We start from the raw sequence: 27,050 nt of genomic DNA on the forward strand, positions 1-27,050 counted from the left end.
GTTGTGAAACAGACATGAGTTGTTTGCGTTTCAGATTTCTCTACATTCTCGGTTCTTGTTCCTGTCGAGCATCATTGACGTGTTGTTTGGGTCTTGTTTGAGTCTGTCCTGTCAAAATGCTGCTAATGTGCATGATGTCTTTTCAAAGAGTCAGTTGTTATGTTTAGCAGGCATGTCTTGGGTCTAAATGCATTATGCTTTCCATCTGCTGCTCATAGTTCATAGTACAGCTGGATCGGTTCTCTAAATGTTTCCTTTCTCTAACCTTCTCAATAGATTGATTCCATCGATAACTTCAGCCTGTCCAACACTCCATCCCGGGAGGAAGATGGAAGATCCCAGGTCACGTCACACTCTCGCTCGCCCTCAACTACCAGCGATTTGCAGGAGTCTCAAGAGGTGACTTCACAATGTCTGACCCCTTTAGCAACACTAAAACTCAGAAACTTAGTCCATTTAACTGCCATTTTGGATGAAACTTAACACAGAGCTTGTTGCAGTGTATTCAGGGATTGCCTTATCCAGTGCAGACACATAAGATGCCACCTTAGAATGTGGTCAGAAGCATGTGGTTAGATGCCTTATAGGGCTGTTGTCTAGGTAGGGAGCTCAGCAGGTTTTGTAACAAAGCTTTACTCATTTAGAAAAAGAGACGGTGCAGATGATGCATTTCTGATAGGATGTTAGCATGTTGTGACTAATAGCCGTGACTATGTTTCCAGCAGGTAGATCAGCCACAACGAGGCGCTCAAACACCCGTTCGATCAGGATACAGTAGCTCTGGTCAAAGCACACCTAAAGTAATTCATTTTCCTCACATTCTACAACTACTTTCATATCAGCCGGTCAAACGCATCTTATGTTTTGTAATATGTTGTAATTTATTATTTTCTAAATTGCTCTTTTTTTTTTTAGCCAAAGGCCCATCAGTTTGTGGTGAAAACCTTCAATACGGCCACTAAGTGTAACCAGTGTACTTCTCTAATGGTGGGAATCATTCGGCAGGGCTGTACGTGTGAAGGTAAGGGCTCAGCTGAGGTTGTCATGGAAATAGTAAATGACTTTAAGATTGGCATTCACCTTGTTCTCCTCCTCCTGCAGTCTGTAATTTCTCCTGTCATGTGACGTGTGCGGACAAAGCTCCTGCCGTGTGCCCGATCCCACCGGATCAAACCAAAGGACCGCTGGGTATCGACCCCCAGAAGGGCATCGGCACAGCTTATGAGGGCCACGTCAAGGTTAGATGCTTTAGTTTAAATCCTCATAAAATTTTTGTAATCAAAACTATTACTGTTAATATTACTATTAGCAGATAAACATAATTTTTTTATCTTCCTGAAAAATGGACTAGGATTAATTTATAATTTCAACCTATAATGTTTTAGCTTTTAAAAATAATCTGTCACCAAAGGCAATATTGCTCTACTTATAATATAAATAATATATATAAATAAAATACTTTCATTGATCTTCGGAACACAAATGAAGATATTTTTTATGAAATCTGAGAACTTTCTGTCCCTCCATTGACAGCTACGCAACTACCACAGATGCTTCAAAAAGTTAATCGTAAAATAAATGAATTGAACAGTCTAGTCCAAATTTTCTGAAGAGACATGATCGCTTTATATAATGAACAGATTGAATTTAAGCTTTTATTCACATATACATATTGATTAGCGAACATAAACAGAAGCTCAACCGAACCTGCTTGACGTGAGAGAACAAACCTCATTGGTTCTTGTGGAAGCTCAAACATGCTTGCGTAACATGAGAATGAACCTCATTGGTTCTCGCATGTCAAGTTTATATATAAAAGACAAAATTCTTTTCATCATATAAGCGATCGTGTCTCTTCAGAAAATTTGGACTAAACCTCTCAATTCATATTTAGTTTTGCTATCTCTTCATGAACTTTTTAAAGCGTCAAAGTGGTAGTTGTGTAGCTGTCAACGGAGGGACAGAAAGCTCTTACATTTCATAAAAAATATATTCATTTGTGTTCCGGAGAACGGGTTTGGAACGACATGAGGGTGAGTAATTAATGACAGAATTCTCATTTTGGTTGAACTAACCTGTTAACCCACTATTTTGGACAGTTTTGTTTTCAGTTATTTGAGAACTAATTCTGAGATCTTTTCTTTTAGGTGCCGAAACCATTAGGTGTGAAGAAGGGGTGGCAGAGGTCCATCGCTGTGGTCTGTGACTTCAAACTCTTCTTATATGATCTCCCAGAGGGCAAAGCTGCTCAGCCTGGTGTCACGGTGAACCAGGTTATTGACATGAGGTCAGTGAGAACTTCAAAACAAACATCTGGTCCTGTCTTTGACTGTGTTTGCATGACATCTAAATCGTTCTCTTTGTTCGCAGGGACGAGGAATTTTCAGTTAGCGCAGTTTTGGCATCGGATGTCATTCATGCAAACAGGAAGGACATTCCCTGTATCTTCAGGGTGAGTTGAACATAATTGTACAATATTTTATTTACATAAGTTCATATTGGTAACATTAGTATTGTACTGCAATTTTAGAAAATTCTTTTGTGCCTGTGTTCAGTGATAAAATTTGAAGTTGTTGTCCTCTTCCTCTCCTGCAGGTGACAGCGTCACAGCTCTCCTCATCCAGCAATAAGAAATGCTCCATCTTGATCCTGGCCGACAGCGATCAGGAAAGAACCAAGTGGGTCGGCCTGCTGAACGAGCTGCACCGCCTCTTGAAGAAGAGCAAACTTAAAGAACGCTTTGTTTACGTCCCTAAAGAAGCGTATGACAGCACACTGCCTCTCATCAAAACCACACAAGCTGCTGCTATTATAGGTACAATCCACCACATCCCAATAATCTTAGGTTTATAATGTTAATGTCAAGGTTTTTTATTACATAACAATCATTAAGACTTCCATATTTATATAATCTCTGATGTGATTGGCTAACCTCTTCACATATGAAATGAGTAGATATCTGCACGCCTTGTGTATGTGAGCGATCATATGTTAAAGGGATAGTTCACCTAAAAATTATAATTATATTTACTTTATATATAAATTCTGTTATTAATTACTCACCCTCATGTCGTTCCAAACCCTAAAGACATTTGTTCAGCTTCGGAACACAAATGAAGATCTTTTTAATGAAATCTGAGAGCTCCAGTGGTTTAACCTCAATTTTATGAAGCAACGCGAGTACTTTGTTTGTACAAAAAAAAACATAATTTTTTATGCGTCGTGAGGCTCTAATGAATTATGGTACTAATCCACGAGATGGAAGAAAATATTACATTTCTGTTGTCAAACAGGAAGCACAAGACGAGTCTTATATATTATATATTATACTGTAAATATATATATATATATATATATATAAATACAGTACCAGTCAAAAGTTTGGAAACAGTACTATTTTTAATGTTTTTGAAAGAAGTCTCTTATGCTCATCAAGCCTGCAGTTAAAAAAAAACAAAACAAAAAAAAAACAGTAATATTATGAAATATTATTACAATTTAAAATAATGGTTCTCTTTTTTAATATACTTTAAAATGCAATTTATTTTTGTGACGCAAAGCTGAATTTTCATCAGCAAGTACTCCAGTCTTTGGTGTCTTATGATCCTTCAGAAATCATTCTAATATGCTGATTTATGATCAATGTTGGAAACAGTTGTGCTGCTTAATATTTTTTTTATAACCTGAGATACTTTTTTCAGGATTATTTGATGAATAAAAAGTTAAAAAGAACTGTATTTATTTAGAATAGAAATCTTTTGTAACAATATACACTACCGTTCAAAAGTTTGGGAACAATAACTATTTTTTTTTAAAGAAATTAGTACTTTAATTCAACAAGGATGCGTTAAATTGATAAAAGGTGATGGTAATGATTTATATTGTTAGAAATGTTTTTATTTTGAATAAATGCTGTTTTTATGAATAAATGCTGTTAACGTTTTACTCATCAATGAATCCTGAAAAAAGTATTCCAAAAAAATATATTAAACAGCACAACTGTTTCCATCATTGATAATAACTGACTATCAAATCATCATATTAGAATGATTTCTGAAGGATCATAAGACACCAAAGACTGGAGTACTTGCTGATGAAAATTCAGCTTTGCATCACAAAAATAAATTACATTTTAAAGTATATAAAAAAGAGAACCATTATTTTAAATTGTAATAATATTTCATAATATTACTGTTTTTTTTAGTTTTTTGTTTTTTTAACTGCAGGCTTGATGAGCATAAGAGACTTCTTTCAAAAACATTAAAAATAGTACTGTTTCCAAACTTTTGACTGGTACTGTATATATATATAATATTTAAAAATATAATTATAATGTGTGTGTAAAATAATATTATATAATAATATATAAAGATATACTGCTGAATTTTTATATAACATTTATTAATTCTTTGAATTCCCGTACTTCAAAAGAGCAAGAAAAATCCTCTTTAATATAACAACAATTTAAGAACTGGTCCGCACAAGTCCAACTCAATCCAGCGTAGCTTTATCAAACTGCTTTCTGTTTATTTTAACTACACTTCTATTTATCCACAGATCATGAGAGGATAGCCCTGGGCAATGAGGAAGGGCTGTACGTTATTCATGTAACCAAAGACGGTAAGCATAATTAAAAGCTTTATCTGCGTTTACTGTACTTATCTGTTGCGTTTACACTGTATTTTTAGACATCTTACTGCATTCTTTGATGTTAATACAAAGCCTCTTATTGTTTATATATTTCTATTCACAGAGATTATCAAGGTAGGAGATAAAAAGGTCCATCAGATTGAGCTAATCCCATCAGAACAGTTGATTGCCGTGATATCCGGTCGAAACGGCCACGTTCGACTCTACCCAATGGCGGCCCTAGATGACCGAGATGCCGAATTCTGTAAGATAGCGGAGACCAAAGGCTGCCAAACTCTGGTTTCGGGTACAATCAGACACGGATCTCTCACATGCCTTTTTGTGGCCATGAAAAAAACTGACAAGGTGATCATCTACGAGCTCAACAAGAGCAAAACACGCCATCGGAAGCTGCGGGATATCATCGTCCCAGGATCAGTGCAGTGGATGGGTCTCCAGGGCGACAAGCTTTGCGTGGGCTTCCAGTCCGGGTTCCTGCGCTACAATCTTCAGGGGGATGGAGTGGTCAATAGCCTCCTTCACCCTGACGATCACACCCTGGCCTTCATCGAGCATCTGAGCCTGGACGCTCTCTGCCTCGTGGAGATCTCCAGTAAAGAGCTGCTCTTGTGCTTTAACAGTATCGGTGTGTATGTGGACTGCCAGGGCAGACGTTCACGACAACAGGAACTGATGTGGCCGGCTAAGCCCACCTCATGCCGTGAGTGACGACTGGTCTTTCTGTTCTGATTATCATGGCTTGTGTTTACTTGTTTACAGTGTGATAGTACCAATCAACAGAATTGGATGAAATTACTGCACTTGAAATGTATCTTACAATATTGTAGCTTTTCTAAAAAAAGGCAAAGATATTATTGCTGAAATGGTTTTATAATATAATTTACATATGTACAGTATAATCTAGTGGTTTAAAAACAAGTGATTTTAGATCATTGAAGTGCAATAAGCTGTGAAATAGAACTCATTTCGCTATATTCTTATGTAGCCTAGTATTTCTTATTTCTAATGCTTTACGTTTTTCAGGGAGGTCTATTTCATTTATGTCTTTGTTCTATTGTAGTTAGTTTTCCTTTATGCTTGTATATAGTTTCTTTGTTTTTATTACTCATATCGTGATTTTGGACACATCGCCCATTATATTTAAAATATAATACATATTATATTTTATTTTATGTAAATATTATGACCTTATTTTACACTAGATATTTTGTGTACTCGAGTTGAGAGTGTGCATTGTTGTAGTTATGTGCTCATATATTATAATAGTTGCGGATGTTGTGCTCATAATTTGCACAAAATGTCCTGGGACGTAGGCATGCTGAGGATAACTTGTTTGTTTTCTGTGACTTTTGTCTTGCAGGTTATAATGCACCTTATCTGTCAGTGTATAGCGAGAATGCAGTGGATGTATTCGACGTCAACACTATGGATTGGATTCAAACGATGCCTTTGAAAAACGTACACTTTTCATTATATCTTCAATAATACCACATCATAAAAAAAGACACACTTCCAGAGAGCTTCTCATCTCTTTTTGGAATAAAATATAGTGGAAGCAGGTGGTAAATGAAAGTTCAGTGTGTTAATGAGCTGTGTGTCTCCTGCATTGCAGGTTCATCCTCTGAACGCTGATGGCTCTCTAAACCTGCTGGGGCTGGAGACCGTACGGCTCATCTACTTTAAAAACAAGACAGCGGGTGAGATTCTCCCTCCTGCTGCTCCTCCAGGATTCTCAATATTCCTGCCCCACGTACTTATGCATATTCAGCAGGAAATAAAAGATAAGAAAGGGAAAAGTTGTTTCAGAGGCAGAGAAAGCTAATACATTTTCACACAAACATTGTTTTCTTAATAATTTGCACTGATAATTATTTCACACGGTTTTTAATAGAATGGGGTCGATTTTGATTTCATATTGTTAAAATGTAAATAATCGGCTTAATATGTAGCATCTTGTGAATAGGAAGCTTAAACTCATGCGTATGTGATTTAACAAATCTTTACATCCTAATAGACGTTTGTTGTTCTATCGTTTCATAGCGTTAAATGTGTTGTGTAATTTGTTTAATGTTTTGTGTACTGTGTAATGATGTGCAGAGGGAGATGAGCTGGTGGTGCCAGAGACATCTGACAACAGCCGTAAACAGATGGTGCGCAGTGTGACGAGCAAACGCCGCTTTTCTTTCCGCGTGCCGGAGGAGGAGAGAGTTCTGCAGAGGAGGTGATGTTCAAGTCTAGCAACACTAACCAGCATGACTTCTAAAGGAAACTCTTATGGCCTTTTCACACTTTTTGAAATTGTTCATTTTTAGACCATTCTAAATCCTAGGAAAAAATTAAGTTTCATGTTTCATGCTGTTCATGATTATTTTATCCCTGGTTTAAAATTCTTCTTTACATATTTATGAGGTCAGCAGCAAGTCTATTAGGGATGCACCAATGTATCGGCCAGTAATCGGTATTATTTTCACTATCCGTCATCTGCCAATTGTTTAAAAACAGCCAATGATCAGGCCAAATATATTGTGTCAGTCAGGGGGTGGAAAAACTTTTCAGACTGCAACTGTGTGTGAAGAAAACGTTTCTTGTGTTAAATTTTGCGATATTCTCGATATGAACTATAAGTCAACTCTACAATGCGACTAAGTCTTCACTCTAGGCGACTAAATAATGTCTATCATTAGCCATTGGATAATACATTTCTAGATTTTACACGCCTGTGTGTGTGTGTTAGAGGTTAAGTATAAGTTTAGCATAGATATATTTTCACTTGCTGAACACTCTGACTGAGCGCTTGAGAGTTTTGCTCTCTGTCAAGCGATCTGTACTATTTCAACGCAGCTCCGTGGATGTGCAGCGTACTGTAAACTCTAGTGTGAAGGCACACAACTCGCCGTCGCATTGCTGAGAGCGCTGTGTTTCTCACACACACACAAAGACAATGAGGGAACGAACGAGGGAGCCTTACATACCACGCGGAATCGACCCACTACATGCAAACGATATTTTTTGTCGCATTTTGTGTGCGTGGAGGGTTGATATTTGTAGCGCCTCCCATCCAGTAATCACAAAAAACATGAATGAACATCAAAAGGTTTGTTGAAAGTTACAGTCCAACTTAACGAAATGTATCCTACTGTATCTCTCATCAGTGTTTCAATCGCAGAAAGACGTCTATAAAAAAGCTTGTAAACATGTCACTTAATGTTGCCATTTACCAGTTATCCAGTGTTCACAGTTCATTAGTTAGCAATAATAAAACACTAGAGAGGAGCTTATTTACTGTTACTTATATATGTATGTTTAAATAAATTTACCATGAAGATGAGTGTTTTTTGAAAACTACACTGTAATTATTAAGTTACAAATAGGAGTTGAAAATAGTAGTTGGGGCTCTGTTGTTAATTTTAACCTCTAATAGTGTACCAAATGAGAAGGTTCCCTGTATAGTTTACAGCATTAGTTGGGAGGTTTTTTTCCTTAAGAAAATTAAACTATCGTATCAGCAGATATCATTCTAAATAATCAGTATCGACTAAATTTAGTATCGGTGCATCTTTAAAGTTTATCTGTGAAAATGTCATGTAAAATAAAAATAAATAGAATAATTCATTACAGTTTCAGCATTGTAATTCTTTGCTACTAAACAGCAAGTGAAAGTTTCTGTAAAAAATATATGAATTTATTGAGAAGCATGAGGTAAGTCGGTGGAAAGCCCTTAATTGAAATCCAAGTTTCATGTTTGCAATTTGTTGAATTATTCTAGTCTTGAGAATGTATTTGTGTACTCTGAGTCTCACTGCATTGTTTGTGCTCTTCAGGGAGATGCTGAGAGACCCAGAAATGAGGAACAAGTTAATTTCAAACCCAACAAACTTCAACCATGTGGTTCATATGGGCCCGGGAGATGGGATCCAGATCCTGAAAGATCTGCCAATGGTAGGAGCGGCTGACAGCAGGGAGAACGTCACCTCTCAGATTCTACGCCTCCATCCATCTGTTTCTAAGAGCTGTTTTGATGAGCATGAGCTGTTAATTATTTCCACTGTTATTATTTCAGTTTTATAGATGAGCTTGATTAAAAGATGGCATAAAACCACATTTGACTTTCGTAATGTCACATTACATGGCCATTTTATATAACCAGCATTTAGGAAGTAAATGGACCAATTTTCTCTTATGTTGTCTTTTAAATGACTTTATCTCATTGACTTGTCACCAACTTATTCTTCTTATTTATGCCATTATTGAGCAGTAAACTGTTGCATGCATCTATATTTTTTCTTTCTTTTTCCTCCATTTCACCCCTCTATATCTGCCTCTCTTGGGTTCCTTCTGTAGCCCGGTTCTCCTCTCCCCTCTCCTCATCTGCGCCTCATCTCCACCCCTACCCGCTTTGAGCATGTCTATCACATGACACTCACCTCTGCTGACAACTTCCTGTCCCAGGACTCCTCCCCTCTCTCCTCCCACTCCCTGTCTCTCAGCTCCGCCCCTGGGACCCCTGCTTCCATCTGCTCTCTGGTAGGACCAGAGAGAGAGAGACAGACTCACTCCATCTGTTTTCTGAATGTATTCCCACATGCATTAGCTCACTTTCACCCTCAGTCTGTTTTCAGACTGTCTGCCTGTGTCACAAATTGACAATCTGTTTGTTGCTCTGCATGCCAAATCATCCTCCTCCTTAGTTTTTTTTTTTTTTTTTTTAAAGGTGCAGTAAACAAAACACTGTTGAAAGTGGTTTGGACGAGAACCACAACACACTTGTAGCCAATCAGCAATTGGGGGCGTGTCCACTTATAATGGGGGAGGAGAGAGAGTGAGCAAGAGGGAGATTTGAAGAAAGGCTGTAGAAAGAGAGATGGCTGAGAGACATTACAAAAGAGAAAAGTTAAGAGGAATATCACTGAAAAAGAAGGGTTATGATCAGGCAAGAGCTTTAGGATCAGCGTTTATATTAGAAAAGCTTTCCAGCGCTGGAGAGTAAGCGGGAAGGCCTGTAAACGGATGCTGATGTTGCATTATTTCTGCTCTGTATGTGAGTAACACTGGTTTTGATTCATTTCACAGAACCAAGATATGCTGTTGTTGTAATTGGCTATAGTGACAGGACAGTTTTGAGTGTCATTAAAGCATTATTTTGCTTCACTTCAGCAATGATAAAGAGACATCTACTGTTTGCGTGTTTGTGCATTTTGGGGGCGGAGCAATGAAGGGAAGGGTGTGTTTGTTTGGGTTGATTTCAAATATCAACAGTGTTTCTCAGAAATCGCTTACTGCACCTTTAAGGGTTAAAACCAGGTATGACCTCAATGCTAACAGACATGGATTAAAAACCACAAATTTAAGTGTACATTTAATGGGTTTTGTTAAATGACAAAATATTGTGTGTACTGCTGGTTTTATGAATCTTATTGAAAAACTTAAGTGAGAAAATGATTTAATTTTCCCCTTGCTTTATAATTTTAGATAATTTACAGAGACATTGGTGTATTTTTAGCTTTTGTGAATTTATTTATTGTTTGATTTCAGTAATAATAATGTTTTTCTCTGCCCACTGTGTGTTTGGGGTGTTCAGAATGTGCGCGCTCAGGAGAGTCGTGGTGTCCTGGGAGCATCCGTCAGTATCCCCTCCATCAGCAAGGCCAGGCCTGAACCGGGCCGATCTATGAGCGCCAGCAGTGGTCTCGGCACACGTGAGTACTGAAATATGTTCATAGATATATGGATAAGAGTGACTCAAGAAACTATTGCTAGTTTCAATTATTGGTGGAAAATCTATTGGTTTTAGAGGAAATATCCATAAAACAAATTTTTTGGCACATATATATATTTTTTTTAAGGGTAATTGGTCTTTTGAATTCAAACTCTCTTATAAACTGTAAAACTGTCTTTTGAATTATCAAACTGTACTTTGAATTTTTCACATTGTCTTTTGAATGTTCAAACTGTCTTGAAAATGTGAACGTTTTTTGAATGTTTGAGTTTTCTTTTCTTCTTTTTTCATTTTCTCTTTTTGAACTTTCGGATGTTCTTTTGAGTTTATAAACTTCATCATCAATTGATGTTGCGTCGGACATAATGTAATTTGAACTTTTCAGGTTCTCATGGTAAATGAGTCAATGACTGCTTCCCAATTCGCATACTATCCGTCGTAAATAGTATTCGAAATAAGAATTAGTCCCAAATTGTAGTATGCTGAAATGAGTATTCCAAAGATACCCGGATGGTTTACTTTTCCCAGTTAGAATCTAAAGTGCAGATCCGTGCACACTCCAACAAGCTAATATTGCCCACAACCCATTGAGTGTTGGATGAGGATTCGATTAGAACTACAAACACGAATAAAAAATAATAATAAAAAACTACAAACTGTGAATGTGCGAGACAACAGTTAAGTAGAGAGGTTTAAATAAAGGGTTTGAGTGATTAATAATCAGCATCTAACCTGACGAAAATATATTTGTTCAATGGTATCCACATTGTTTAAAGGGATACTTCACCTCTGGGAAGATGAATGTGTATTTAAAATAGGTCATTTATGTAGAAGAAATGTGAAGAAATTTTTTAATTTGGAGCTTTCTAGACTGAGAAAAGCCAGAAAATGTATTTTTGGCTTATGTGGATAAAAGACAACAACTCCCAGAATGCACTTGCTTCACTGCCCTAGGAGGCCACGCCTACCGGTAAGACAGCGCAGTTGAAAACAAGGTTAGGCTACCCTATGAGGCTACCAGTGAGTCTCCGTGACGAGTCTGCCTGGGATTTCGGGATCGCCCAAAATGTCCGGGATTCGGCTTTTGCGTTCTACAGTCGCCATTCATTCATCATGTTTACTGTGGCGAGCAGGACGAGGCTGACGGCCGCGGGAGAACGGCGCGAGGCCGGTGGCGTCATTACTGAGACGCGCCGGTCTCGCAACGGAGGTGCAGGAATTTTCTTAGCAATGTTTAAAACGCACATCAACCGATCACTTGATTAGCGTTCATGTAAACACTACATTCAGACTCACCGGTCGGAATGAATTCAGTTAGATTGAAACAAGAGGTGTGCATGTAAACAATGAATGGCAACCGCAGAAAGCAAAAGCCGAATCCCGGACATTTTGAACGATCTCGCCCGCCGGACAAGTCCGGGAAAAGGAGGATATAACCCCTACTTACTCAGCTTTCTCCAACTATTCAGCTTTCTCCACAGAACAAGAGCCTGCTAGCTTAGCTTCCAAAGAAAGACGGCTGACTGTGTGTACATTCTGTGAGTGAGATCCCTCCCTCTATGGGCGGGCTGAAAACATGCGGAACAACGCCTCCTACTGGCTGTAGTCTTTAGCCTCTGGCCAGAAAATCCTCCGATGACGCAAAATGACGATTTTTGCGTCATCGGAGGATTTTTTCCAGACAAAAAATACATAAATCTCTTGTCTCAGAGGGATATGAGGGTGGAAAGCATGGTAATTCGAAAATACTACAGGTTTTCTACTAATACAAAGCTTAATGCTAAATCCTGAAGTAACCCTTTAATTTGTAACAGCATTGTAAACATTTATAAAGATATATTTAGTCATTAACTTTTAAATGCATCATTATGCAAACACACAAGGAGAGTTCTCCACATGACAGACCCACGACTGGCAGATCAACGTGCTACTACATTTCTCTCCGAAACGGTGGAGGATTTTAACTGGTACAGGATGATTGACAGGGCAGTTTAAACGCTGACAGGATGCGTGTAACTAAGCGACAGAGCTGTCCGTTAAAGATGCAATTATGATGAAGATGTCCCAAAGCTAGCCTACTCCTCTGCTACACACTCAAAAGTGTGTACTTTTCCTTCACAAAAACAATACATACTTTTAGGGCATAGTAGAAGTAGGTGAATTGGGACACGGCAAATGTCTTAATGATCTGTTCATGTCTGTGTCCCATATCCCAGGCTCCACCGCTCAAAATGGCAGCGCAATGAGACGGGACTTTTCGGTTGGCAACTACGGTTCCACCAAACGTCAGATGACATCACCCTCTGAAGGCTCGCTCTCATCCGGAGGGGGCGTGGACTGCGGGAGTGACGCCCCTCTCTCCCAGTTTGACAGAGAGGTCCGTGCCTTTTTTCCCAGATGCCTTGGTTTCTAAAAGTGTTTTACATATTCATTTTTAACTTTGGCATTTAAAGAAAGAAAAAAAAAACAGCAAGCAAATAATAATAAATAAAAAAAACTAAACGAATTTGAAAAAAAGACTTTAAAGGTTTTTATTGCTAAAAATAAGGTTATTTATGAATAAAATATAGATTTTCTGCAACCCCACTGCTGAGATAGTCATGTGGAAATGTCTGAATGATAAGACTGATGGGATTGTAAAGGGGTATTTGCCCCTTAATGTTGTGTTCTTCTTGTGGATGTTGATTTAACATGTTGATTCGACCTCCAGACTGATCAAAACAGGTAAAAGTTTCACTCCTGGAGGTTTTTGTGCGATGCTGATCACAGCTAAAACTATAGAGAGCACTAGAAGTGTGTTATATAATCCCTAAAAACCAATATACAGGCATTTTTTGCATTTCACATACCAAAATGTGTTTGGAGGGTCTCCATCCTCTCTTTCTCACGCTAGATGCATGTGTTGAGTGTGTGAAGTGGCACCATATCCACAGATTGAGGTGTTGACCTGCTAACACTCCACCTGCACACACACAGTTTGCGCCTCGGCTCCACGTTTGACTTTGTGCACATCGACTGTATAATGATGTGTGGGTGCTGTGTGTGACTCTTTAGTGTCCGGGAGAGAAGACCCCTGATCTGAAAAGGGCTTTAAGGACCCTGCTTAGTAAGATAAAGGTAACACACATGATCCTGAACCCTGTAGCTCCCACCTCATATGGAGAAATGGGATAGTTGAGCTGTCTCCACATTGAAAGCGTGTTTGATCTGTGTAGGTGGTGGAAATGTACAGCGTTTGCTAGCATTAATGTGTTGCATAGCACCTTTTATACATCCACTTATATTGTGTAGAGGAGGAGTTGTTGTCGTGGTTGTTCTAGCTAGTGATAAACTCTTTAATCGGCTGATGTTTGTCTATTTTTAAACGATTACATCAGCCAATACATGTTTCTGCATGGCAGATGAAGATTTACATCAGACCCAAAATCTACCAACAGCCGAGTAAATGGACAAATATTTTCAGGTCTTTTTAGTGAATTTTGAGTAAATGTTGTGCAAAGTGTCTTATTTACAACAATTTCGATATGCAGTTTGTTCTCTAATTCTAACTTTTATATATTTATACAGTAGTTACAGCATTTGTCCTTGAGCATTGGAGATGGGTTAAAATGGTAATGGCTGTTATTTTGCCTTAAAGGGTACACTATGTAACTTTTGGCCCTCTAGCGGTTAAAAAACATAACTGCATGGATTTTGTGGAAGAACATTGTTTTGGTTGTGCTTCAGCTCTGTGTGACTGTGTGGATGAATATGGTTATTCTACTGCTCATAAAACATTCACTATTAGTCTGAAGAGATATAACCAGCTCAGATGGAAAGGATCTCAAGCGGTCTGGCTGAAGATGTCACTGTAAGCTTTACCTGTTAATAGATGCGGTAATTCCTGCACAGCTATAACAACCATAATGAAATGAGCCTTCACAATAGATAATACTTTACAATGAACTCTGTTAGAGAGCTATATATGGCAATTTATCTGTTCAATTAAATACCTTACTCACCAGCTGAGTAAAAACACCATCTCCGCGTTGCTTTTACAACATTTCAAATCTCTCGGTTCTCACTGTCTCTGAAAAGCCAAGCCAATGTTGATTCTTGTTTTATTACGAGCTCTGTCGAGTTCTCTTTTTGCCAGCAGAAGCTCCTCTATATAGTCCTCTGATTCACTGGAGGTTGGAGATTTATCTGCTCCATGTCAACCTTTCTCTCTCATTGTAACAACTGACCTATGCCACTCCCACACCTATAGTCCAGTCATTTTATGAAAAAAGGTTGAACAAATTGCAACAGAAGCAAACTCAACTGATTTTGTATCCTCAATATGTCCTGAGTAAGGAAAAAAAAGTCCCGAAGAATCCCATTAGGGGAAAGTTTCGAAAAAGACCCAAATATACCCCATTCATACGCCTATTCATTCTTTTTCTTACGTGAATAGGGTAAAAATTTAACCTTTAGATATCACCATGAAAAGCTGATTACTTACATCAAGACAAACAAAAAATGTATTACAAGTTTTTTTAAATTGTTTGTTAACATGGACAAACGGTGCATAATCTAATTACGTATCTTGCATAAATACCACAACAGATCTAAACATTGGGTCTAGCCAGGCGAAAATGTCTTGTTGAATCTTGTTGACACATAACAGTAAAAACTTAATGTTAAGGTCTGAATGGGACCCATTTAGGCTACCCATGAGCATTAATACATAGAGGCAGGAAGAAGTACTTTAAACCAGCCTTTATTAATTTTTAAGAGATGGGGTTTGGGTCTGGGTCCGTGGGACTGTTTCTGGGGGGCGAGTCTGAGGGAAGAACAGGAGACAGTGGTAAGGAGAATGCAGAATGCAAAATAAAAAGTGAACCCCCAGAAACAGTCCCACGGACCCAGCCCCAAACCCCATCTCTGCAATAATAATTAATAAAGGCTGGTTTAAAGTACTTCTTCCTGCCTCTATGTATTAATGCTCATGGGTAGCCTAAATGGGTCCCATTCAGAACTTAACATTAAGTTTTTACTGTTATGTGTCAAGAAGATTCAACAAGACATTTTCACCTGGCTTTACCCAATGTTTAGATCTGTTGTGGTATTTATGCAAGATACGTAATTAGATTATGCACCGTTTGTCCATGTTAACAAACAATAAAAAAAAACTTGTAATACAATTTTTGTTTGTCTTGATGTAAGTAATCAACTCAGTAATTTTCATGGTGATATCTAAAGGTTAAAATTTTTATCCTATTCACGTAAGAAAAAGAATGAATAGGCGTATGAATGGGGTATATTTGGGTCTTTTTCGAAACTTTCCCCTAATGGGATTCTTCGGGACTTTTTTTTCCTTACTCAGGACATATTGAGGATACAAAATCAGTTGAGTTTGCTTCTGTTGCAATTTGTTCAAAGTTGACCCCCATTTTGGCTTAAAATGACTGGACTAATACACACGTCAAAGTAGCAGAGCAGCTTTCCTCTATTTACGCATATGACAAGACACGCACAGGCAAGTGACACATGTACTTAATTTCCCGGAAAAAACAAAAATATAAAACAATTGTAACAGGCTTACCATAGTGAATCAGGGACAAAAACACATTTTGGAAGAAGGATTAATGATGTATTGACTATTTGATGTATTTATTATTTGAATGTTTTTAACAAAAAACATTACATAGTGTATCTTTAAATATATTTAAAAATGTAATTTATTCCTGTGTTGCAAAGCTGAATTTACTCCAGTCTTCAGTGTCACATGATCCTTCAGAAATCAGTCTAATATGATGATTTGGTGCTTAATTATCAACATTAATGTTTTATAACATTATAAATGTATTTTACTGTCATTTATGATCAATTTATTGCATCCTTGCTGAAGAATTTTATTTTTATTTTTTTATATGTAATGCATCCTTGCTGTATTTAGTCTGTTTATTCATCATCTCCATGTCCTGCTTTTAGGATTCAGATTCGCCCCGTCACTCCACGGCCTCCAACAGCTCCAACCTGAGCAGCCCACCGAGCCCTTCACCCCCGCACAAGAGCAAGACTCAGTCTCTGGAGCGCGGCCAGCACCTGGGCTGGGAGACATGAGCTCAGTCACGCATTTAACCAAGACCAAGAGCCCACTCCTTATACGTCATATTCCCAAACACCCGCTGGGGCCAGGTGTGTGTTTGTGTGCATATGCATTACACATGTGATTGTTTGACACGCACATTACCCTGCACCTTACATCCCTTTTGAGTGGACCCATCACCAGTTTCTGTTCCTCTGTTGGATGGGGAACAGTCCACTGAGAGTAGCTCATCTCTCACCGCCACAGGTGTGGAGGGGGGGGGGGCAAAAAGACAAACACACAGCTTTAACGTGAATTTATCAGTGTTTGTTGTCAAGTGTGCCTCATCTAACGCAAGGGAAAAAATATGCATTCAAAAGTCTTAATGGACAGGGTGGGATGTTACTTTAAAACACATAACACTAACACGGAAAACTGTTCCTGGCATTCCAATCAGTGTGATAAAACAAGCCCCGATAGATAGAGCGCCCCCAGCTGTGGCACTACTGTATAACTCAGCCTCTACCCTCCAGTGCCATGCCGACCTTCAGAGGTCAGAGTTCAACATAGATTCTGAGTTCAATAATGTAAATAGAGTTTAAGTAGAGTATAATATATAATGAAATCATAACACTATTCTGTTGTTAAATAAGTGTGAATTGGCTTCGAGAGAGTCTTCTTTCCTTTTTATTTTCCGCGTCAGTTCTTTTTATGTAAATCGAAGCATTATTTTGTCAAGAAACGCTAGTTTTTCGTAATTCCACTAATTCCATTGTCGAGATGAATAGATTTGCAAGGGAACACTACAAAAAAGTATTGGGCCTCATTCATGAAACACAAGGAGAACAATATTTTTGTGCAAATCGTTCGTAAAGCCATTCTTATGTATATTTTATCCATGGAATATAACATTAACAAGCTTGCAGTGAAATCATTCGTGTGGACAGTCATGCACAAATTTAGTTGAATGCGAGATTCACAAGTGTGCAGTGAATTTGTGCATACAACAATTGATGTGTAAACTGTCGCATTAAACACTCACAAGGCCACTTCATAAGACCATTGTGTGAATTGTTGCATTGAATGCAAGGTTCTTTTGAATTGAAAACATTGATGTATGAATGTTTTCTAAGAACTGCTTTTGTTTCATGAATGTTGTTGCATTGCGTGCAAGATCCAGCGTTAAGAGAACTCAAGACATAAACACATAAACTCTCAAAACACACACAATCATACGCGATCATAAATAATCTGTTGTGCTGAATGTAACCGATTCACTGCAGCCTTGTTCATCTGTGCTTCACGCTTCTGTTACAGAAGCAATAATGCTGTTTCCAAAGAGGTTTTATTCATTTAGTAATTTGTTTTTATTTTCAGTGTTTTGAGTTTTTTTTTTTTTACTCGCGAGAACCAAATTTTGCCTAAAGTGTACATGTGAATATAACATGTAGTGTAAGCTGTACCAGAGCATTTAATGTTGGTGTGACATGGAGAAAGCATTGAAAGGGCTTCGACGCTTTGCCTCTAACACTTCCTGCAGCTCATAATGACAGATTAGGTCATCACGTACGTACAGTAAAGCTGCTGTGGTGATCTATCAAACATCCCTGAACCTCAGAATAGCTCCGATTAGAGAGCCAAGCCATTACGACTCCAACAGAACCTCATCGGTCCGGTTCCATACACTAATGGTCATGTGACGTGTTCACATCCACTACTGCTCGCTTTTGCTAAATTGAGAAATGGATTTCAGCCATTCCTTTAAAACTAATTTTGCAGATGATTGTACATCTGTACGCTGTTCAGAATTCCCAAATATTCCAGGTTGTTCCTTGGAAAAGCTCACTCGAATATAAAAATGTATATCATTCACTCGCCCGCATGTTGTTCTAAAGCTTTGATTGAACTTCTCCTGGGAAAGTGATGTTGGGTAGAATGTTGACGCAGTTCTTTTCCATGCAATGCAAGAATACAGAATTATATATGTATGTATGTATGTATACATATTTACACTTGCATTGTCAATGTCTGACGTTAAGATTGCTGACGTTACAGAACTGCACACATTGCAGTTCACAGTTTCTCAATATAATGCTAAAAATCATATAGGTAAATGTTTTGAGTGAGCTTTTGTTTGCTGAAAAAACGAATGAGCTTTCAGTATTGAAGCACACCCAAGTACAGAAATAGTGAAAGTTTGTGCATATGTACCTGTGGTTTTATTAATTCTACTATTGCCAGCATTTTGTATGTTCCATTATATGCAAGCACTGTTGAAACCTTCACTGTGGACCAGTCCAGCAAACTCGGCACATGTTGTATTTTTAATTCAAGCGCTCGCTCTGTGGTATTGCTCGGGACCTTAGTTATGCATTCGCTCTATTCCACGATCATGTTCATTTCTAAACAGAAACTAATATTCAGAATACAGGTTGTTTTTTTGTTTTTCTCTAAAAAGGCTATAACGGGTTAGAAACAATTTGCCAGGGTTATGGTATTAACATGAACAGGAAACCTGTTTGAAATGATCTCAGGTATGTCAGAACCAATGATTATATGTTTGCATGATGGAGGATTAAGATTGTAGAAATGACACATCCAGATTTATGGGCCGTTTGATATTTAGGACTGTTACTTAGCAATGAATAGATCAATATTAGAGCGGGAGGTGCCTTAGTTTTCTTAGATCGGTGTGAACTGGTCAACGTAGGTAGAACGGACTAGAATGAGTGGAGACGGCTGGAGATTTTTAAGACACATTCACATGCATTTCACGTGAGGATTTTGTTTGCCTTGTTAGTGAATTGCTCCTTCATATCATATAGTTTCTTCTTCTTGATTTTGACTTTTGTAAGACTATGTACAGATTTGCATGTCATAGGTGTAATCACTTGTTTTAAGGACTGTACGGCTGGATTGTTTTTGTTCTGTTTTATTTTTATTGTATTTTATTGACCTGTGTGGCGTGAATGGTTGGGATGTGAAAATGAATTACCCCATACTGCAATGTAGACCTTTTTCCTATTTCTTTTCTTCTTTTTTTGCACAAATGTATTTAAGGTGGAATACTGTTATTTGTATTGGTTTGGACACCACTTTTCACATGGAAAGCTCATTATCTGACTATTTCAATAAAATGGGGAACTACAAAACACACCTCAAGCTTTTTTTTCATTTTTACAAAAGCTTTATTTGAAATCTTGAACGACGCTATGAGTGGATTTACTGTCTCTACACATTCAACAGATAGCCGCGGTTAAAGTGCTGTATTGTTCCTCATTAGTAAAGTGGACAGACGAACGGAGCGTGAAGATCAAATGTAATCGGGAAACCGAAGGCAAAGCTACAGCAGAAGCAGTAATAGCGGCTTTTACAAAGCTCAGGTCCAAAGTCACGTTTAGGCACCGTGTACCACTGTAATCTCATCCAACACGTAAACAGAAACACTCAGAACTTCACTTTTAAAGCGTGTCGTGAAACGGCCTACAGTTTAACATCATGGAATTTTTTTTATGTTCCATAAAACATGTGCATTTCAACCAGTCTTAGTACACCAGCGCATGAGGAAATGGCCTGCTGAAATATTCATGAAGCAACATCAGAAAGAAGCACCATTTACAAAGCTTAAGACTCTTGTACACGGTCGGAAAAACAACTCGCCGTTTTCGATCCATTTTAACTGCGTAATGTGACGAGTGAAGCGATATCAAGTGTAATGAGCGATCCGGTGTGATGAGGTAGAGCGGCTGGGACAAAGCACATCAGGTGTTGGTGAGGATTCTGGTACGTCGTTTCTCCATGCGATCCTTCTCAACCAAACACAGCTCGCCAGAGGCACAAAACCACTGATACTCCCTCTCTTTGAACCGTCAAGGGTCTGAAACCTGATATCATCGGTCTTGAAGCGTCGATGATCCATTAACTCTTTAAACGGGGTGCGATGGATGTAATGGGAAATGTCCCCTCGGTCCTGCTTCATCCTGACGCTGCGAAACATGCAGTAAACTTCATCCAACAGAACTTCACAGTATCAAAGAAAACATATCTTGTTACTCAGGTGCGCCGCCGACGGGCCAGATCCTGAGGACGGGCCTGTCAACACGCATGCATCAAGTTTCGGATTTCCCTGCTGCTGCCAAAGCACATGTCTGTCCGTCAACGGTTTCCCAGGCTCCTACAGGACAAGGGACTCTCCCGCGCCAACAGATATACGCCTCTCCTTTCAGTTGGAGGCTCAAATCTGAGGACAGGTCTCTGGGTTACGCACTTGCCCCGTCCTCCTCCGCCACGCGGTTCACACTGGATCCGTGCGTTATGCTAGTGGCCGGCGCGTCGCTCAGGTCCCGCAGGCTGCCGTGTCTGGGTTGGCTGTCGAGGCGATGAAGGCTTCCGTGATGGGACAGCTGCTCGTTGAGTCGTGGCATGCTCCCGTACGCCGGGCGTTCCTCCGTGCCTCTGTGGCTGGAGGGGGTGAACCTGTGTTCAGAAGGAAAATCGGCAGGTTAATTAAGTTCAGGCTTCTTTGAACGCGTATCTTCAACACGTCTGCACACGCACAACTATATTAAACTCTTAGAGGAAGCTCAACTGATACACTTGCATGAGATCAGAGGTTTCAAATTCGGGAGCGAGGAGACCCGAGGAAAGGTTCATAAAAAAAAGTGTGTGTGTGTATATATATATATATATATATATATATATATATATATATATATATATGTATGTATGTGTATGTGTATGTGTATATGTATGTATATATATATATATATATGCACACACATTCTTTTTACTTAAGGAGTGAAATATATAAAATACTATTACATATATTTTAATTGTTATTTTTACATTTTATAATATATACTTTTCAATACATATTTATATACATAACTTAATTTACAGTATAGGTAGACTAACGATAGATAGGAAAAAATAGTAATTTATAGGTAGTAAATAGTAACTTAATAGAACTGAAATATTTTCCACATTTATATATATTTTTTCACAGTAGAATTTTCCTTTATACATGAAAATATATATCAGCCATTCTTTTTTAGGGAGGGGATCTTTTGTCAAATCAAGTTAATTTTATTTGTGTATCACTTTTTGCAATACACACTGTTTCTAAGCAGCTTCACAGAAAATCATGATGTTTATAATATCTTAACATCTTCATGGCTTATAGCTGGATTTAGCAGATTAGAGCTGGGCAATAATATATTTTACATATTTCGATGATACAAGCAATCAAGCAGTTGAGATTTGCTATCCTGTATGGGTACTTATGAGTACTTATGTATGCGATTAAACTTGGACGTACTTATATATCCAATTTTTTATAAAGATAATATAAATAGACTTTGCAATGAAATAAAAAATCAGGCAGTTGAGATTTGCTATATGGTATTTGTCACTTTACGGTGAGTGTACTGTATGAATACGAATAAAGTTGGACATAGATATCCAACTTTATATAAAGATCAGGGTCATAATATAGTTATATTTTGAGACAATATAAACAATCAAGCAGTTGATATTTGTTATATAGCATATCTCTCTCCATATATAAGCACAAGTGGATCATCATAGCTCATCCGGGATGCTGCAGATCTCACCTGGCGTCTCTGTCATGGTAGCTACTGATCTTGCTGTGGACGCTGCTGGCTTTGCTCCGCACGTCGTCCAACATGGCCAGGTGTGTGGAGGAGGCGTGGGTGGACGTGCCCTGTGTGGAGGTCCCGCGGGACTTGCGGATGACGGGTGTGTTGGGGTCACGCAGCAGAGACTGAGCAAAGTCGGGCTCCTGCAGAACCTGCCGGCTCTCATTCACTGCGCCGCTGCTGGATACCAGGACAAACAAATGGACTTTTATGCTATTTTCATGGCAACAACAGGGTAAAACCAGCTCAAATATAGGCAAATAAACAGAAAAATTAAACGGAGATAAAGGATAGACAAGCAGAATAAATTATTTACATACAGAAAGATAAAAATCTATATATAACACAGTTTTCAGAGAAGTGATTGTTGTTGTTTGATTAACATTGAAAACACAGCAGGAACATCAGGCTGCTGTCACTTTAAGACCTGCACGATTCTAATATACTGATACACATGCGTTTTCTTTCTCAACTGTTTACATTCACTTAAGACACAACTGACTGTGTTTACGAGGATACTTGCCAAGACTGGCATTTTGACAATGTCTATTCAAGTGCAAGAAGACGGGACTCGATTCAGGACTGAGACGTGGATTTCTGGGCGCACGCTTCGGTAATGAGTAACGAATTGAGTTCCCTTTCGCGTCTTGATTATTTCAATTGTCAAGGCTTAAACTTTCTTGAGGATGCAGCACTGGCATGTCAACTGTCCCGAGTGTTGTTCACATTTGTTCACATTCATGTTCTCACACAACACTGCATTGTTAAAATTAATAAAAATGTTACCAGCCAACTGGCGATTCACAGTTTCATATACTCACCAACACCGATTTTTACTCACATTTGGTGCTTGGCAAGTTCATTTTAGGCCTATATAAAATCAAAAATACCAATATAATACAATATATACCAATATATACATTAGCAATCTGAGTTCTTAAATCAAAAAAATGTAGAATGACTTAAATGTTAGTTATAAAAGCAAAAAAAAAGAAAACCTGTCTTATTATTATTTTCTCCAAATAATATTTCACACATATATTGATATATTTTTACAGTATTAATGCTTCTTTATTCATGAAAATATTTAGCTGTGTTTATATTTTAGAAATGGGGGTCGGTGGCATGAAAACCCCTGCTTTAGAGAGCTTTCTGAATGAAACTATTGATGCCATTGAAAGCATTACAGTTGTTTATTGTTCTCTGTCCATCATCAACACCCTCTTGCATATATACACCACTAGATCATGTCTAGTTTTAAATGAATACCCGAGTTGTTTCTCCGGTAAACTAAAGCCGAATGAGGAAGGTAACTCACTCTTTACGCCTACGCCCGTGGAAGAAGCCGGCCCACTCGAAACAGGTCTTCTTACTGCCCACCCAGAACACCGACGGGATGCCCACCACCAGCACCATCAGGTACTTCATCAGGAACAGGACGAGGTCAGGCCTGCTGGTTTCCTCCACCTACACACACACACACACACAGAGAGAGAGATGTTCAGACATTAGTCCGTCTCTGATACTCCACACGTTCACTGCATCCTTTACTTTACCACAACACTTTCAGGAACATTCCACTATTAGTTTTAGTCATTTACGGATCTGCCATCTCATCTAACCGCTTCATCTTCGCTCTCAAAACTTTGCAGTGTGTGCATGGACACACTTTCTTCCTGTACCAGTGTGTGTTTAAACGTGTATCCGTTCACTCCTTCAGGCTGCACAGCTCGCTGCTCACGGACAATCCTGCTTTATCCTGCGAGCACAAGCCACAACAACAGCCTGTTCTCCTCCTCTTCCTCTGTCAAAGCGCCTGGATGCTGCATTCACGCATGTCACATCACAACACACACACACACAGCGCCAACTGCCACCGCAAAGGAAGTGAATATGTAAAAACTCTGGAGGGTGTTTTCAGATGATTACATGGGATGAAATTTTACGTCTTTAAAGCACACGTTAACATACAAGGATACATATTCATAGAAAAATACTGATGTATACTACCTTCAAGATATATTTACAAGAAAGGAAGGATAAGACCGTCTGTCAAGTTTATAAAGGGATAGTTCACCCAAAAATGAACATTCTGTCATCATTTACTAACCATGTTGTGTTATTTTGGTTTAATGCTGTGAAGCTGCTTTGATGCAATCTGTATTGTGAAAAGCGCTATATAAATATACTTGACTTGACTTGACTTGAATTTCTTTCTTCTGCTGAACACAAAAAATATATATTTTGAAGAATATGAATAACCAGACAGTTGATGGACCCCACTGACTTCCATAGTAGGAAAAATATATACTATGGAAGTCAAAGGGGTCCATCGACTGTTTGGTTACCGACATTCTTCAGAATATCTTATTTTGTGTTCAACTTGAGTAAATGATGACAGAATTTTCCTTTTTAGGTGAACTATCCATTTAATTCTGCTCAGTGAGACACTTTTAAAATAACTAAACATTCGTTAGTACAAGACTTAATTGGCATAAACTAAGACGTCTTCACATCGACAGGTGAACGGGTATTTCCACACACATCCTCAATCCTTCGAGTGCATTACTTCCACATACTCGAGAACCCTCCCTAATGAGCGAATAACACACGTGTCATCAGATTCAGAGCGTTAGACCTCACATACTGAGCTAGAGTGTGTCTCGTGTAGAGCCAATCACGGCCCTGCTCAGCCCCTGAGCTTCAGTGAGTCAGTATCTGTGGTCTTTGTTAGAGCGGCTGAGGTAATGACAGGCTTGAGCACCTTTAAACACAGCGGGACGGGGAGGGGGTCTGTCCTTCACTACGGGACGCAGCGCTACAGGGGCTGAGCACAATACAGGCAGAACAAGCCCAATGATGAAACACGCCAAAGCAAGAAAGAAAGAAGAAAGAAAGAGAAAAATAATCCTGCAAAAGTATATCTGCACAGGGCAATATATATATATCAAGTGCACAGATTAAATTAAATGATTTTACTGACGATAAAAATGAGACAACGCTTAAGAATATTAAAATATTACAAATATAGCATATTAAAATATTTTATTAATACGTTTAATAACTTAAATTATCATATGACCATGTGGCAATTTATTATTATTATATGTTTTTTATTAATTGGATACAAATACAAGTACAGAATTTGGTACAAAATGTTATTATGCATATAAATAAAAATGATTGAATATTGGGTCTTGTCCTGAAAAACTGTAGAAAAAGTGAACTTAATTTTTTGCTTGATTATTTTTTAGCCTTTTAGATTTTTATATACATAGAAAATATCTATAAACTAATTACATTATTTTAGATACACACACACACATATAAATATTTATTATAGCCTTTTGATATTTTTTTAAAATATATTTGTAAAATGTTTTATATAAAACAAATAATTACAACAACTAAATTAATTTATTTGTAAATACTACTTTACAATAAATACATATTTTTACTTTAATTTAATATTATATTTAATACATAAATGATAAATATAAATAATACTAATTTAAATAATATATTTACTTTAAAATATTTTGAAATATTTTTATTTTAATCAATTAATTTTCATTACTTACAACTAATTAATCAAATATTTTTTAAACTATAATTTTAAAACATGCCTTGATCTTTTATGCTTGATTATTTTTTAGCCTTTAAATTATTATTTATTGTATAGATATACACACACACATATATAATTACTATATATAAATAAATAAATACATTATATATATATATATTAGCCTTTTTACATTTTTTTAAATATATTTTTAAATAACCTTTTATTTAAAAAATATATATATTTTGCAAATATAAATTTTTCAGTACATCAAGACAACAAATAATATGTAATTACAAACATACATATAATCTCAATAAAACCTTACAACTAATCAAGATTTTTTTTTTTATGTATATCACCTAGTCCTAACCAATCATACGCTGGACTGTTGCTGTGCCAAATGGCTTCCATTAGTTGAGCCTCTAACTAAACGTACTCAACGGTTAAATGTGTGAGATGAATGTAGGCATTCTTCTTCCAAGCCAAAGCGAGAGAGCCAGTGATGGCGAACACAGAGATATATGCCGGAGGGGAGGGGAGAGAATTACTACACCACGTGATGCTCGGATCCGTTTATTATTGTGTGGAGGGAGAGGCCGAGCGTCTACGGTTACACTGTAATAAAAATGCCTCATGCATCACTGCACTGGATCGTATCTCACCATCCATTCAACCCCCAACACAAAAGAACCATTACGATGGATATTTTCAACAAATGTGGCTCTTGCAGATTATTACAATCATCTTTATTCAGTCAGTCAAATCAAACCAGTTGTATAGTAAATCAGTCAAACACTTATGATGGCTCTATCTTAAAGAAAGCAACTAGAAATACTGGTGTAACACTTGGAGGAGGATAATAGCTACGATCAGGGGACAAGAAATAATTGGAAAGGTGGGAGGAACATATTCTGAATGTCTTTAGCCTCTCTGCACAAGTAGGACAGTTTTATAGGCTATTCCTTGTTGCTAGAAACACTAAAAACACACCATCTGAGGGCTTAAACACTAAACTTTCCAGAAAAACCAGTAGTAATTTTGTTATAAAGTCAAAGCATTGTTGCCACAACTCTGAATATAAAAAAACAATATCTCTTATAGTAATACAGTAGTGGGCAAAAGTGACGTATGGAGGAGATGTTTGGTTTTAATGGCCCTTTAAGTTTGATTAAACCATCAAAATACAAGTAAAATATTTGATTTTTATATATATTTTAAATATGAGTGAAGAACAAAACACTAAACTTGGTTAAGGTATTTATCTTTAAAAAAAAAAAAAAAGCAAACTAGAGCTACAGGTTTTATTTTTATGCAAAAGATGCATAGAAAAACAAATATTGGCATCATGACATTATAAAATGTACAGTATGAAAACCGGATATTAATTTTGAGATTTACCAGATTACA

At 37.7% G+C, this 27,050-nt stretch overlaps 2 protein-coding genes across 13 annotated transcripts in view; one reads left to right on the forward strand and one right to left on the reverse strand.

The window, feature by feature from the left end:
• The window catches only part of cdc42bpaa (CDC42 binding protein kinase alpha (DMPK-like) a), a 79,470-nt gene extending 59,896 nt beyond the window's left edge, over positions 1-19,574 (forward strand). For 5 of the 11 annotated variants that reach the window (XM_084097603.1, XM_084097609.1, XM_084097606.1 and 2 more), the window contains 16 exons: positions 277-399; positions 723-800; positions 916-1,021; positions 1,102-1,238; positions 2,148-2,287; positions 2,371-2,452; positions 2,596-2,815; positions 4,558-4,620; positions 4,754-5,350; positions 6,011-6,108; positions 6,263-6,347; positions 6,748-6,871; positions 8,472-8,589; positions 10,229-10,346; positions 12,583-12,743; positions 16,322-19,574. In XM_084097603.1, coding sequence (XP_083953729.1) covers positions 277-399; positions 723-800; positions 916-1,021; positions 1,102-1,238; positions 2,148-2,287; positions 2,371-2,452; positions 2,596-2,815; positions 4,558-4,620; positions 4,754-5,350; positions 6,011-6,108; positions 6,263-6,347; positions 6,748-6,871; positions 8,472-8,589; positions 10,229-10,346; positions 12,583-12,743; positions 16,322-16,453 — 2,382 coding nt within the window. In that variant the 3' untranslated portion in view covers positions 16,454-19,574. Of the gene's footprint in view, positions 1-276; positions 400-722; positions 801-915; positions 1,022-1,101; positions 1,239-2,147; positions 2,288-2,370; positions 2,453-2,595; positions 2,816-4,557; positions 4,621-4,753; positions 5,351-6,010; positions 6,109-6,262; positions 6,348-6,747; positions 6,872-8,471; positions 8,590-8,991; positions 9,175-10,228; positions 10,347-12,582; positions 12,811-16,321 lie in introns of those variants that run through there. The other 6 variants (XM_084097607.1, XM_084097608.1, XM_084097604.1 and 3 more) reach the window with 5 other exon arrangements.
• The window catches only part of fzd3b (frizzled class receptor 3b), a 31,087-nt gene continuing 23,602 nt past the window's right edge, over positions 19,566-27,050 (reverse strand). For both annotated transcript variants that reach the window (XM_084097633.1, XM_084097634.1), the window contains 3 exons: positions 23,394-23,542; positions 22,031-22,255; positions 19,566-20,894 (listed from right to left, as the gene is read on the reverse strand). In XM_084097633.1, the coding sequence (XP_083953759.1) occupies positions 20,678-20,894; positions 22,031-22,255; positions 23,394-23,542 (591 nt within the window). In that variant the 3' untranslated portion in view covers positions 19,566-20,677. The remainder of the gene's footprint in view (positions 20,895-22,030; positions 22,256-23,393; positions 23,543-27,050) is intronic.

The sequence above is a fragment of the Abramis brama genome (genome assembly GCF_963993115.1).
Source record: "Abramis brama genome assembly, chromosome: 21".
Taxonomy (NCBI): Eukaryota; Metazoa; Chordata; class Actinopteri; order Cypriniformes; family Leuciscidae; genus Abramis; species Abramis brama.